The sequence below is a fragment of the Orcinus orca genome, chromosome 3, assembly GCF_937001465.1.
Source record: "Orcinus orca chromosome 3, mOrcOrc1.1, whole genome shotgun sequence".
In the NCBI taxonomy this organism is placed as follows: Eukaryota; Metazoa; Chordata; class Mammalia; order Artiodactyla; family Delphinidae; genus Orcinus; species Orcinus orca.
Genome location: NC_064561.1, coordinates 142,756,007 through 142,771,847, shown reverse-complemented (window position 1 = coordinate 142,771,847; position 15,841 = coordinate 142,756,007). Strand labels below are relative to the sequence as shown.

The 15,841-nt window shown below is 35.2% G+C and overlaps 1 protein-coding gene across 3 annotated transcripts in view; it reads left to right on the top strand.

Moving 5' to 3' along the window:
* The window catches only part of MTREX (Mtr4 exosome RNA helicase), a 136,986-nt gene that overhangs the window by 76,221 nt on the left and 44,924 nt on the right, over positions 1-15,841 (top strand). For all 3 annotated transcript variants that reach the window (XM_004275144.3, XM_033437856.2, XM_033437855.2), the window contains exons 17-18: positions 4,164-4,336; positions 4,933-5,001. In XM_004275144.3, the coding sequence (XP_004275192.1) occupies positions 4,164-4,336; positions 4,933-5,001 (242 nt within the window). The remainder of the gene's footprint in view (positions 1-4,163; positions 4,337-4,932; positions 5,002-15,841) is intronic.

Genomic DNA, 15,841 nt, shown 5'->3' with positions numbered 1-15,841 from the left:
GTGATCTCTTGGTTATTTAGTAGTGTATTGTTTGGCCTCCGTATGTTTGGTTTTTTGCAGATTTTTTCCTGTAATTGATATCTCGTTCCATAGCATCGTGGTCAGAAAAGATAACTTGAAACGATTTCAGTTTTCTTAAATTTACCAAGACTTGATTTGTGACACAGGATATGATCTATCCTGGAGAATGTTCCAGGAGCACTTGAGAAGAAAGTGTATTCTGTTGTTTTTGGATGGAAGGTCCTATAAATATCAATTAAGTCCATCTTGTTTAATGTATCATTTAAAGCTTGTGTTTCTTTATTAATTTTCATTTTGGATGATCTGTCCATTGGTGAAAGTGGGGTGTTAAAGTTCCCTACTATGATTGTGTTACTGTCGGTTTCCCCTTTTATGGTTGTTAGCATTTGCCTTATGTATTGAGGTGCTCCTATGTTGGTTGCATAAATATTTACAATTATGTGTTCTTGGATTGATCCCTTGCTCATTATGTAGTGTCCTTCTTTGTCTCTTGTAACATTCTTTATTTTAAAGTCTATTTTATCTGATATGAGTATTGCTACTCTGGCTTTCTTTTGATTTCCATTTGCATGGAATATCATTCTCCATCCCCTCACTTTCAGTCTGTATGTGTCTCTAGGTCAGAAGTGGGTCTCTTGTAGACAGCATATGTACAGGTCTTGTTTTTGTATCCATTCAGCCAGTCTGTGTCTTTTGGTTGGAGCATTTAATCCATTTACATTTAAGGTAGTTATCAATATGTACGTTCCTATTACCATTTTGTTAATTGTTTGGGGTTTGTTATTGTAGGTCTTTTCCTTCTCTTGTGTTTCCTGCCTAGAGAAGTTCCTTTAGCATTTGTTGTAAAGCTGGTTTGGTGGTGCTGATTTCTCTTAGCTTTTGCTTTTCTGTAAAGGTTTTAATTTCTCTGTCGAATCGGAATGAGATCCTTGCTGGGTAGGGAGTAATCTTGGTTTTAGGTTTTTCCCTTTCACCACTTTAAATATGTCCTGCCACTCCCTTCTGGCTTACAGAGTTGCTGCTGAAAGATCTGCTGTTAAACTTATGGGGATTCCCTTGTATGTTTTTTGTTGTTTTTCCCTTGCTGCTTTTAATATTTTTTTTGTATTTAATTTTTGATCATTCAGTTAATATGTGTCTTGTCTTGTTTCTCCTTGGATTTATCCTGTATAGGACTCTGCACTTCTGGAGTTGACTATTTCCTTTCCCATATTAGGGAACTTTTCAAATATAATCTCTTCAAATATTTTCTCAGTCCATTTCTTTTTCTCCTCTTCTTCTGGGACCCCCTATAATTCGAATGGTGGTGCGTTTAATGTTGTCCCAGAGGTCTCTGAGACTGTCCTCAATTCTTTTCATTTTTTTTCATTTATTCTGCCTGTCGTAGTTATTTCCACTCTTTTATCTTCCAGGTCACTTATCCATTCTTCTGCCTCAGTTATTCTGCTACTGATTCCTTGTAGAGAATTTTTAATTTCATTTATTGTGTTGTTTATCATTGTTTGTTTGCTCTTTAGTTCTTCTAGGTCCTTGTTCAAAATTTCCTGTATTTTCTCCATTCTCTTTCCAAGATTTTGGATTGTCTCTGCTATCATTACTCTGAATTCTTTTTCAGGTTGACGGCCTATTTCCTCTTCATTTGTTTGGTCTGGTGGGTTTTTACCTTGCTCCTTCATCTGTTGTGTGTTTCTCTGTGTTCTCATTTTGGTTAACTTACTGTGTTTGGGGTCTCCTTTTCGCAGGTTGCAGGTTCGTAGTTCCTGTTGTTTTTGGTGTCTGTCCCCAGTGGCTAAGGTTGCTTCAGTGGGTTGTGTAGGCTTCCTGGTGGAGGGGACTGGTGCACATGTTCTGGTGGATGTGGCTGGATCTTGTCTTTCTGGTGGGCAGGACCGTGTGTGGTGGTGTGTTTTGGGATGTCTGTGACTTTATGATTTTAGGCAGCCTCTCTGCTAATGGGTGGTGTTGTGTTCCTGTCTTGCTAGTTGTTTGGCATAGGGTGTCCAGCACTGTAGCTTGCTGTTTGTTCAGTGGAACTGGGTCTTAGTATTGAGATGGAGATCTCTGGGAGAGCTTTCGCCATTTGATATTACATGGAGCCTGGAAGTCTCTGGTGGACCAGTGTCATTAACTTGTCTCTCCCACCTCAGAGGCACAGGCCTGAAACACGGCCAGAGCACCAAGACCCTGTCAGCCACATGGCTTGTGTTACTGCAAAAATTATCCCGGTCCTCAGAACAGTCTCTCTACAGCTTTGAGTGGAATTCAAAGTTCAGTGCAATTCGTGTAAAAACAAGCAACCCAAGTTCATAGGTCACACTGGTTTCCATCCACAGTGTTCAGGGTCCATGGAACTCCTGACCTGCTAGTGTTGGAGGGTCTCTTGCAGGGGCAAGGAGTGGCTTGGCTCACCATGGGGACAAGGACAGTGACCCTAATTTTTAAATGGACAAAAGATCTGAATAGACATTTTTGCAAAGAAGATATATATAAGTACATGAAGAAGATATATAAGTACATCTTTTCATATAAGTACATGAAAAGATGGTCGACATCATTAGGGAAATGCATATCATAACCATAGCAAGATACCTCACACTCACTAGGATGGGTATTTTTTTTTTTTTAGGTAATTAACAGAATGGTGTGGTTGTTGTAAAAAATAGTTTAGCACTTCCCCAGCAATTTAAATATAGAATTACTGTAAGACCCAGCAATGCCATCCACTCATGGTATATAAGCAAAAGAATTGGAAATACGTTCAAACAGAAACTGGTGCATGAATGTTCATAGCAGCATTACTCACGGTAGCCAAAAGGTAGAAATAATCCAAATGTCCATCAACTGGTAAACAAAATGGTGTACCCATATAGTGTGATATTATTCCACCATTAAAAGAAATGAAGTACTGATACATGCCACAACATGGATGAACTTTGAGAAGATTATGCTAAGTGAAGGAAGCCAAAGACAAAAGCCACACATTGTATGATTCCATATATATGGAATATCTAGAATAGGCAAATTCATGCAGACAGAAAGGTTGCCGGGGTCTGGTGGAGGAAAGAATGAGTAGTGTTTGCTTAAAGGGTATGGAGTTTTGGGGTAGTGAAAATATTCTAGAACTACATGGTAGTGATGGTTTCATATATTGTTAGTGTACTACATGTCATTAATAGTGAATTTTATGTGTGGTTTACCCAAGTAAAAATAGTGTTTGTTCACAGTGGGAAAGAGGCATAATGGAATGAGTGAGGATGGGAGGTCAGCACTAGCTGCAAGAATTGGAGCAGGGAATGGCATCAGAGATGGTTAGATTAACTAAAAGGACAGTTGCTGAAAGGGGCTAGTGTTTTGGCCACTGACTGAGTAGAGGGATAACTATGGTTGAATTTCCTGTCTTCTGTTTTAGGAGACATAGTCCCAGGTGGTGGAGGAAGCCTGACGACATTAACAAACTGGGTTTTTTGCTGAGTTAAAGCGGCATATTAGAAGATCCAAAATAGTGCTGTCCAGTAGAACTTTCTGTGGAAATATTCTCTCTGTGCTTTTCAAGTACTGAAGTCAACAGCCACATATGGCTGTTTCTCTCTGTGCTTTTCAAGTACTGAAGTCAACAGCCACATATGGCTGTTGAGCATTTGAAATGGTGCTACTGCAATTTAAGAGCTAAATGATTAATTTTATTTAATTTTAATTATTTTAAATTTAACTAGCCACATAGTGTCTACTGGGTATTATACTGGAAGGTGCTGATATGGAACATTTCTACCATAATACAAAGTTTTACAGGGCAGTGCTTGTTCAACAGTGTAGGTCTAGAATTCTCAGAAATAGTCTTCTCCCCCTATCCACAGGAGAGAATTAACTTACCAGACAAAACCACTCCAGTTCAGAATCACTTTGAGGTCACAGTGAGTTGGGGAACTGTGAGAAGAAATAGAGAAGGTGAACCTTAATGGGGAAGGGAGAAACTAGACAGCATGTCTTATGGTTGTCTCTGAATCTTTTCCTCAAAGCTTCTAACCTAAGCGGTCTGAATTTGTTCCCTACAATTGTAGTAGTAAAAAAAGATGTATCTTTGGTATAATTTACATAAGATGTATAATTTTGTGATGTTGTGTATGTGTTTTATTTACTTACAGAGGTAAAGAACTCAGAAGAACAGTATAATAAAATAGTAATACCAAATGAAGAAAGTGTAGTCATCTATTATAAGATTAGGCAGCAGCTTGCCAAATTGGGTAAAGAAATTGAAGAATATATTCACAAACCAAAATATTGCTTACCATTTCTACAACCAGGTCGTTTGGTAAAGGTATGTCATTATTTTTGTCATAAATTATTTCAATATTTAATATTTTTTGCATGAAGCTTCCAATTTTTTTTCTTATCTTGGTAAAATACAGTAGTTTTTTTAATCTATATTAATTTTATTCTTTTACCTGTTTCATGTGGCACTGATGAAGGAGGGGTCATGTGAAGGCCTTTTAATCGCTACTGATTTTCATTTGGGGGGATATAAATTGAAGTGGACAGTTTTGGAATTAACATAAAATATTTCCAGTTATGAAATGCTGTCCCAGAGTAACGCAGTTTTAAGACCTGGATGAATTCATTAGCTATAAAAGACCTCAGATATTCTCCAAACAAATACACCATATCATTTTTAACATTTATTTGCCAACTGAGAAATTCCTGTTATTGCTGTTCTGGAATCCCTTGAAATTTGGCAGAGATTTCTTTCTGTAGGGTTAATTTCTTTTTTTTTCTTTTTTTTAAGTTTAACAATGATCTTTCAAAAAAACATTTTATCAGGAAGACTCAAAGTTTTATTAGCCTGTAATGTGGGCATGATATCTAAATTGCCTTTTGGACAAACATTCCTTTTTACTTGCTTTACTTTCTTTTCAGGTAAAGAATGAAGGAGACGATTTTGGCTGGGGTGTAGTGGTGAATTTCTCAAAAAAATCAAATGTTAAGGTAAACTGTTGTCCTAAAAGTGGAATTGTATGTAAATTTTTAGTGAAATGTTTTTTCAGGCTCAGGAAATTGATCAGATTAGAAATACCATTACCAAAAAAAAAAAGAAAGAAAAAAAGAAATAGCATTACCTTAAGAGAAACTGTAATAAATTCTATATAAGGAATTAATTTTTTGAATAATCATAAATTTTATCCTTAAAATGGTATGGCTATTTTCCTAACACTATCACAGTTTTAATTTCATGACAGTTTTACATTTATTCTCTGAGTTTACCAGTCCTTTTTATAAACTTACTGTTTAAATTGAATATTAGAAAAAATTAACATTTGACACTGAAAATTGGAATTTTGATTCAGGTATATGTTAGAGATATAAAAGAAAGAACTTAGGAAAGCTGGTTAATTTTACTTACTCTCTCTACATGAAGGCAATAATAAAGTTGCTTTTGGTCATTATTAGTATAAATACTTTGAAGAGATTACGTATACATAAAGTCAAGGATGATTTTGATAATTTGTTAGAAAAATGATTACCTCAAAATTAAATCAGCCTTCCCTTCTATTATATTTTCTTTACCTGCAGTAGGCACCAACCAACAGTGCCAATATATGACCTCAGGCAGGACATTCTGAATCTTCATGCCTGTTTTTTCTTTTCTTTAAAATGAAGGGTTTGCATGAGATGATCTCATGATTTTGTTGTCATTAACTTCTTTGTCCTGCCTATGTGTAAAGGCAATTGAGAATTAAGCTTTGGGATTGAAAGTTAGTCCTGAAATATGTAAATGAACTTTGAGATACTGAAGCCATTTGTTGTGGAGAAATAATTAAGTTCATAGGTTTGTGATAGGAGTTTTGATTAATGATCTATGATTAATCCCACTGAATAGATTATTACCATTTTCATAATTTACAGGAATGTTTTTCAAAGTATTGTCACACTCATTGTCTCATTTGATTCTAATTTAAGAAGCATTCATTGACCATGGACACAATTCCTGTACTCACTCATTTTATGAACAGAGGCAAGCAGATAATGAAAATTTAAGGCAGATTATGAAATACTTCAGTAAAGATATAAGCAAAGTGCATTTGGAGCAGGAGGAGGAAGAAATTTTGTCTGAGCTATTAGAGATGGCACCTGAGAAGGAAGAGAATTTAAAATTTTAAATGGAACCTTGAACACTAAGTAGAATTTCATTTGATGGATATTCACTGGTGGAAGTAGTATGCAGCAGGCACAGAACATTTCAGGTGAAGGGAAAGAGTAAAATAAAAAGTATTGAGGTTAATCATGGAAAGTATTTAAAATACAGATTTTGAGTATGTTGGGTCTAGATTTAAATATTTGAAAGCAGTGGCAGGCCATTGAAGGTTAATCGGTTGGTTGATTGGTTTGCTTGGGGTTTTTTTTTCTTCCAGTTTTATTGAGATACAGTTGAAATACAGCATTATATAAATTTAAAGTGTACAATGTAATGATTTGATTTACATACATCATGAAATGATTACCACAGTACATTGAGTGAACACCCATCATCGCATATAGATACATTAAAGAAATTTAATCTCTTTTTTCCTTGTGATGAGAATTCTTAGCATTTACTCTCTTAACTTTCATGTATAGCAGCACTGTTATGTTATAATTATAAGATTATAATTAATGGCACTGTTGATTACATTTATCACGTTGTACGTTATATCCCTAGTATTTATTTATTTTATAACTAGAAGTTTATATCTTTTTATTACTTTCATCTAATTCCCCCTTCCCCTACCCCTGCCTCTGAAAACCACAAATCTGATCTCTCTGTTTATGAGTTTGTTTGTTTTGGGAGCATAATTGACTGACAACACTGTTAGTTCCTGTTATACAACATAATGATATATTCTGTACATTTCAAAATGTTCATAGTGATAATTCTAGTTGTCACCAGGAAAAGATATTACATAGACTATATTCCCCACACTGTACATTTCTTGCCTGTGACTCATTTATTTAGTAACTGAAAGTTTGTACCTCTTAATCTCCCTCACCTATTTCTCTCCTCCTCCCCTCCCCTTCCCTCTGGCAGCCATCTTTTCTCTGCATCAATGACTCTGTTTCTGTTTGGTTATGTTTGTTCACTCGTTTTGTTTTTCATATTCCACATTTAAGTGAAGTCATCTAGTATTTGTCATTCTCTGTCTGGCTTATTTCATTGAGCGTAATACTCTCCGGGTCCATCCATGTTGTTGGAAATGGCAAGGTTTCATTCTTTTTCATGGCTTAGTAATATTCCTGTGTGTTTGTGTGTGGGGGGGAGAGAGAGAGACATTTTCTTTCCTCTATTGATTGCACTTGGGTTGCTTCCATATCTTGGCTATTATGAGATATACAGTAATACTGCAAGGAACATAGGCGTGCATATATCTTTTTGAATAATAGTGTTTTTGTTTTCTTCAAATAAATACTCAGGAGTGGAATTGCTGAATCATTTGGTAGTTATATTTTCACTTTTTTGAGGAACCGCCATACACTTTTCCATAGTGGCTGCACCAGTTTACATTCCCACCATCAGTGCACAGGGGTTCCCTTTTTTCCATATCCTCACCAACATTTATATTTCTTGTCATTTTGTTAATAGTCACTCTGTCAGGTGTGAGGTGAATAGCTCATTGAGGTTTTGATTTGCGTTACCCTTAATGATTAGTGATGTTGCATCTTTTCGTGTACCTGATGGCCATCCTGATGACTTCTTTGGAAAAACATTTACTCAGGCCCTCTGCCATTTTTTAATCAGGTTGTTTGGTTTTTTTGATGTCGAGTTTTGTGAGTTCTTTGTATATTTTGGATATTAACCCCTTATTGGATATATCGTTTGCAGATATCTTTTCCCATTCAGTCGGTGATCTTTTAGTTTTGTTCATAGTTTCCTTCACTGACTAAAACCTTTTCAGTTTGATTTAGTCCCATTTGTTTATTTTTGCTTTTGTTTCCCTTGCCTGAGGAGACAGATCCAAAAAAATATTACCAAGACCAGTGTCAAGGACTTTACTGCCTGTGTTTACTTCTGGAAGTTTTATGGTTTCACACATTACATTTAAGTCTTGAATCCATTTTGAATTTATTTTTGAGCATAGTGTGGGAGAGTAGTCTGGTTTGATTCTTCCATGTGTAGCTGTCCAGTTTTCCCAACACCATTTGTTGAAGAGGCTGTCTTTTCCCCATTGTATATTCTTGCCTCCTTTGTCATAGATTAATTGCCCATATAATAGTGTGGGCCCATTTTCTGGACTGTATTCAGTTCCATTGATCTATGTGTCTTTTTTTTAATGCCAGTACCGTGCTGTTTTGATGACTGTAGCTTTGTAGTATAGTTTTGAATCAGGGGGTATAATACCTCCAGTTTTGCTCTTCTTTCTCCAGGTTGTTTTTCTTTCTCAAGATTGTTTTGGCTGTTTGTGGTCTTTTGTGTTTCCATACATATTTTAGAATTATTTGTCCTAGTTATGTGAAAAATGCCATTGGTATTTGATAGGGATTGTTTGGAAACTATAGATTGCCATGGGGAATATGGTCATTTTAACAATATTAATTCTTCCAGTCTATGATTACAATATTCCTTTCCATCTGTTCATGTTGTCTTCAATTTCTTTCATTATTGTCATGCACTTTCCCTATAGTATAGTGTAGTTTTCTTATGGTACAGGTCTTTTACCTCCTTAGTAAGATGTAGTCCTAGGTATTTTATTCTCTTTGGTGCAGTGGTGCAATTGTGAATGGAATTGTTTTCTTGATTTCTCTTTCTTTGTTAATGTATAGAAGTGCAGCAGATTTCTGTATATTAATTTTGTATCCTGCAACTTTACTGAATTCATTGATGAGTTCTGTAGTTTTTGGTGGCATCTTTAGGATTTTCTATGTATAGTGTCATGTCATCTGCAAACAGTTAAAGTTTTACTTCTTCCTTTCCAATTAGGATTCCTTTTATTTCTTTCTCTTGTCTGATTGCTGTGGCTAGGACTTCCACTACTGTGTTGAATAGAAGTGGCAAGAGTGGACATCTTTGTTTTGTTCCAGGTCTTAGAGGAAATGCTTTCAGCTTTTTTACCATTGAGTATGATGTTAATTGTGGATTTGTCATATGTGGCCTTTATTATGTTGAGGTATGTTCCCTCTATACCTGCTTTGTTGAGAGTTTTTATTGTAAATGGGTGTTGAATTTTATCAAAAGCTTTTTCTGCATCTATTGAGAAGATCATGTGATTTTTATTCTTCAGTTTGTTAATGTGGTGTTTCATTGACTGATTTGTGGATATTGAACTGTCCTTGCATCCCTGAGATAAATCCCACTTGATCTCGGCTTTGGTCTTTTTAATGTAGTATTGAATTTGGTTGGCTAATATTTTGTTTAGGATTTTTGCATTTATGTTCTGCAGTGATATTAGCTTCTCATTTTTTTTTGTGATATCTTTGGTTTTGGTGTCAAGGTGGTGATGGCCTTGTAGAAGGAATTTGGAAGTGTTCCTTCCTCTACAATTTTTTGGAATAACTTGAGCAGGAGAGTTGTTAACTCTTCCCTAAATGTTTACTAGAATACACCTGAGATGCCATCTTGCACATCTTCACTTTCTTGGCAATGTTCTTTAAAGCACGAAAGTTTTAAATTTTGATATAATCCAATTTCTTGTTGTTGTTGTTACTTAGGCTTTTGATGTCATATATAAGAAACCACTGCCAACATCAAGACCATGAAGATTTACCCCTATGTTTTTTTCTAAGTTTTATAGTTTTAGTTCTTAACATTTAGGTCTTTGTTCCGTTTTGAGCTGATTTTTATATGTGACTTAAGATAAGAATCCAACTTTTTTCTTGTCCTAGGACTATTTGTTGGAAAATTCTTTTCTCATTAAATTATGCTGGCACCCTTGTCAAAACTCAGATGATCATGGACACATGATTTTATTTCTGGATTCTCAGTTCTGTTCAGTTGATCTATATCTTTATCCTTATGCCAGTACCATACTGTCTGTATTACTGTATCTTTGTAGTTAAGGTTTGAAGAAATGGATTGGTAAGACCTCCACCTTTATTCAAGATTGTGTTGTTGGCTATTCTGTGACCCTTGCAAGTCCATGTGAATTTTATTATCTGTCAGTTTCTACAAAGAAGTTAGCTGGGATTCTGATAGGGATTTCATTTAATCTTTAGATCATTTTGGAGAGAGTATTGTCAGCTTACAGCTCTTGAGTCTTTCGATTGTGAACATGGGAAGTTTTCCCATTTTTTAAGATCTTTTGAAATTGCTTGCAACAGTAATTTGTTTTCCAAGTATAAATTTTGTACTTCTTCTGTTAAATTTATTCCTGAATATTTTAATCTTTTGATGTTATCATAAATGGAATTGTTCTTTTGATTTCATTTTTTAATATTTCATGGCAAGTATATATTAACACAATTGAATTTATGTATTGATCTTGCATTCTGTAACTTTGCTAACTTTATTAGTTCTAACAGTGGGTTCTTTAGGATTTTCTTGTCTGCAAATAGAGGTGGTTTTACTTCTCCCTTTCCATTCTGGGTGCATTTTATTTCCTCTTTTTGCCTAATAGGCCTAGCTATCAGTACAATATTGATGGAGCAGATGCCCTTGTCTTTTTCCTAATCTTGAGGTGGGGGGATCATTCACTCTTTCACCATTAAGTATGTTTTCATAAGTGTTCTTTATTGAGTTAAGGAAGTTTCCTTCTTTTCCTAGTTTGTTGAGTGTTTTTGTCATGAGAGTTGTTTTTTATCAGATGCTTTTTATATGCCTATTCAAATAATCATGTGGTTGTTTTTTATTCTCTTTTGTGTTTAATCTGATGAAGTATATTATATTAATTGATTTTCAAATACTAAACCAACTTTGGATTCCTGGGATGTTCATTCTCTGTTATCCTTTTTCTATGTTAATGGATTTGGTTTGCTAATATGTTGTTAAAGATATTTGCACCCATATTCAAAGGAGATAATGGTTTGTAGTTTTCTTTTGTAGTTTTCTTTTCTTTTGCTGTCTTTCCCTGGGTTTGGTATCAGGGTAATGCCTGCCTCACATAATGAGTTAGGAAGTGTTCCCCTCCTCTTCTATTTTTTGGAGGAGTTCTTTAAGAATTTATATTAATTATTTAAATATTTGGCTGTGATGTTACCTGCCTGGGCTTTTCTTTGTGGATTGTTTATTGATTGTTAAATCAGTTTCTTTATTTGTTATAGGTCTGTTCAGTTTGTCTGTTTCTTCTAGAAACAGTTTCAGTGATTTGTCTTTTTAGGAATTAGTCCATTTCATCTAAGTTACCTAATTTAGTGGTGTGCAGTCGTTCATAATATTGCTTTATAATCCTTTTTATTTCTGTAAAGTTGTTAGTAATGTCTCCTCTTTCATTTCTTTTTTTTTAACATCTTTATTGGAGTATGATTGCTTTACAATGGTGTGTTAGTTTCTGCTGTATCACGAAGTGAATCAGCTATACGTATACATATATCCCCATATCCCCTCCCTCTTGCATTCCCTATCCCACCCCTCTAGGTCACAAAGCACCGAGTTGATCTCCCTGTGCTATGTGGCTGCTTCCCACTATCTATCTATTTTACATTTGGTAGTGTATATATGTCCATGCCACTCTCTCACTTCGTCCCAGCTTACCCCCCTCTTTCATTTCTGATTTTGATAATTTTAATCTTTCACCTAGCTAAAGGTTTATCAGTTTTGTTCATCTCAAAGAATCAGCTCTTGGTTTCATTGATTTTTCTTTATTTTTCAGTTTCCTTAATTTCTGCTCCTTTATTTATAATCTTTATCATTTCCTTCTATCTCCTAGCTTTAGATTTAGTTTGCAGTTCTTTGTCCATTGTCTTAAAGTGGAAGATTAGGTTATTAATTTGAGATTTTCTTCTTTTATAATACATTTATACCAATGTCTTTTATAAGACGTTTATACCAATAAATTTCCATCTGCAAGGATTTTAGCTGCATAAATTTTGACATATTGTGTCTTCATTTTCATTCATCTCAAAGTATTTTTAATTTCCCTTTTGAGTTCTTCTTTGACCCATTGGTTATTTAAGAATGTGTTTATTTCCATATATTTGTGAATTTCTGTCTGCTTTTGATTTCTAATTTCATTCTGTTGTTGAGAACATACTTGATATTATTTCATTCCTTTTGAATTTAGTGAAGTTTGTGCAGTGACCTAACATGTCCTCTCCTGCAGAATGTTTCATGTACAGTTGAGAAGAATGTATATTCTGTTGAGATGAGATGTTCTTTAGGTATCTGTTAGGTCTAGTTTTTTTTAGAGTGTTGTTCAGGTCTTCTGTTTCTTTCCTTGCAGATCCTTCTATCTAGTTGTTTTATTCATTGTTAAAAGTGGGGTATTGAAGTCTCTTAACTATTATTGTTGAAATGTTATTTCTTCATTTCTGTCAATTTTTGCTTCATGTGTTTTGTGTTCTGCTAAAGTGTGTTTCATCTTATGATTAGTATAGCCTACTTCAGCTTTCTTTTGATTGTTGTTCATATGCTATATCTCTTTCCATCTTTTTTACTTTGAGTCTTTTTCGTATCAATGAATTTAAACTATGTCTCCTATAGACAGCATGGTTGGATATTGTTTTATCTAATCTGAAAAATCTCTGCCTATCGATTGGGCTGCTTAATCCATTCACATTTAATGTTATTATTGGTATGACTAGATTGATGGCTGTCTTTTTTTGTTTTCTATGTGTCATTTCTTTTTTTGTTTTTCTATTCCTCCTTTAGTGCTTTCTTTTGCATTGAGTACCTGTTTTCTAATGTGACATTTTAATTTATTTCATGGGCTTTTTTCTCTACCTATATTTTTTGTTATTTTCTTGGTGGTTGCTAGGGCTTTCCGTATACATATTAACATAATAGAATAAGCTTCAGATTTATACTAACTTAATTCCAGTTAGATATAGAAACATTACTCTTTTATGTCTCTGTTCCATTTTCCCTCTTTTTGTGGTATATATGTTATAGATATTATACCTATAAATGTTACAAACCCAACAATACATGTTATAATTATTACTTTATATAATGTTATGACTTTTAAAGAAGCTTAGAGGAGAAAGGAGAGTAAGTATATATTTATAATTTCTGTTATATTAACCTTATTTTTCATTTCTGGTTGTCTTTCTTAATTCCTGTGAATTCAACTTACCATCTAGATTTATTGACTTAGCCCAATACTGCTTTGCTCCACCTACTTCCTTTGTTTTATTATAGGCAAATATACTACATTTCTGTTATAGGCTCAACAGTCTCAACAATTCGATATATACATTTTGTTTTATATAATTAGTTTTTAAGTCATTTAAGAGAAAAGGAAATAGTCAATTATTTTGTCTTTTATAATTACCTTTACCAGAGTTGTTTCTTCATGTGGATTCAATATTACGACTGGTGTCACTTACTTTCAGCCTCAAGAACTTCCTTTAGTGTTTTCTGTAAAGCCGGTATGCCAGCAAAACATTCTCTCCGTTTTTTTGTTTATTCGGGAATGTTTGTTTTTGAACGATAACTTTGCCTGCATATAGATTTCTTGATTAAGAGGTTTATTATGTGAATATGCTAACCCACTGCCTCTGGCCTCCATCATTTCTCCTGATAAGTTTCTGCTGTTAACCTTATTGTAGTCTCCTTGTAAAAAATAAGTCTTGCTTTTCTCTTACTCCTTTCAAGATTTTCTATTTATGTTTGGTTTTTGCATTTTTGCTGTGATATGTGTATTTGGGCATCTTTTTGCATTTACTCTGTTTGGAGTTCATTGAGTTTCCTGTAGATTGTTTTTCAATTAATTTTGCTAAGTTTTCAGCCATTATTTTATTAAATATTTTTTCATTACTTCTTTCCTCTTTTTCTGGTATTCGCATTATGTTTATGTTGTCATTCTTACTGGTGACCTACATTTCTCTGTGGCTTTGTTCATTTTTCTTCTTTTTTTTTCCCCCCCCTGTTTTTGGATTATATCATCTCTTCCAGCCTATCTTCAGATTTGTTAATGCTTTCTTGTACTTCACATATGCTGTTGAATTCCTCTAGTGAGTTTTTCATTTCAGGTATTTCACTTTTGAAATCTAGAATTTCCTGTTGGTTCTTTTTATTATATCTATCTATTGATATTCTCTATTTGATTGTTATTGTCAAATTGGGACATTGATTATTGTCCCTTCCTTTACTTCTTTAATTATGGTTCCATAGTTCTTTGTGCATATTTATAATGGCTACCTTTAAGACTTTGTTTAATCCAACATCTGGTCACTCTCACAGGCACTTTCTGTTGCCTGCTTTTTTTTCTGTTTTATAGGTTATAGTTCATACTTTTCTGTCTTTGTCCATGTCTCATAATTTTTCCTTAGAAATTGGACATTTTCAATAATATATTGTAGCACTCTTGGTACTGGTTTCCCCCACCCCCCAAGCCAGGTTTATTGTTGTTATTTGCTTGTTTATATGTTTAATGAGCAGCTAGATTTTTTGAGTGAAGTGTATTCCACCTCCCTCTTCCCCCTACAGTGCTGAACCTTTTATGTTTCTCCTTGGCACAGCCTTGGATATGCCCATAGTTACTCTGGGATGACAGTGGTTTTAAAAAGGGTCTCTTTGTGTCTTTCCCTGAACATACCCTTCTGTTAAGCCCCACTAATTGTAGGAGGCTCCTCCTAGCTTTCCCCCCACCTCCCCTCCCCCAAGGTTCTCTCCTGTAAACTAGCTGGCCTCCATATTTTGTCTGTATTTCCAGTGATTCTACGCATTTCCTCCATTTGTCTTTCACCAACGGCCTTCACTGTTTTTGAGCATGCTCTAAAGTTTGAACTTCCCCAGCCTCTACTGCAAATGAAATCACTTTCTTTTGGAAGGTATTAAGAGCTGTTTTAAGGCCTGCTTCTCCCCCCCCCCCCCCCCACAGGGCACAATCTCTGAGCCAAGTTCTAAAGCTTGGTGTGGGAACAATGGTCCACTCACTTCTCTCTGGGTGACACTCCTGCTTTAGGCCCTGAGGGCTAAGTGGAGCATAAGAGCCTCACATCTTCTCAGCTTGCCTCTCCCAGCTTGGAATCAATGTCTTATAAGCCAGGACAAGGGCAGTTGAGGCCCCAGTATTCTCAGAAGTGCTACCCCCAAGATAATCTCTGGCTAAGCAGTGGGGACAGGGCAGAAAAGGGGAGCCCCCACCTCTCAGTCCCTACAATCCCCTACTTGCCCAGAACTTAGCCCTAGCAATAGGTAGGTGGGAGCAGGATAAGAAATGCCGATGTCATGCTCTTCCTGGGAAGATAGACCTCTACCTGAGATTTGCAGGCAGAGCAGCCCTCCTGTGTTCTGGGCTTCACCAGTCTGCAATTCCTGTTTTCTTGAGTTAGGAAGCAGTGAGAGGGGAGTGGTCTTGGTTTAGATATCACAAATTCTTACTGAATTTTCATAGATTTCCTTGAATATGTTTTTTCCTTTGCTATATGCCCTTAGAACTATTTCCAGAGACTTTAAATGGTTGGGTTTTTATAATTTTCTCCAGTTTTGCTGGGGAGTAGATTTGTGGAGCTCTGTATGCTGTCATGCTGGTAGTTGACAGGTTTTACATTTTTAAAGGAGAAAAATTATAGCGAATATAATTGCATTCACACACACACACACACACACACACACACACTGTGGATAGGTTTCTTAATTATTTGTCTCTACTGGTCCTTAATCTGTGTATAAAAATAGTGCCAGTTGATGAGAGTTCTTTTAGGCAAAGATGGAATGGGGAATAGAGAGATACACATTCATTTTATTCTGCTTAAATTG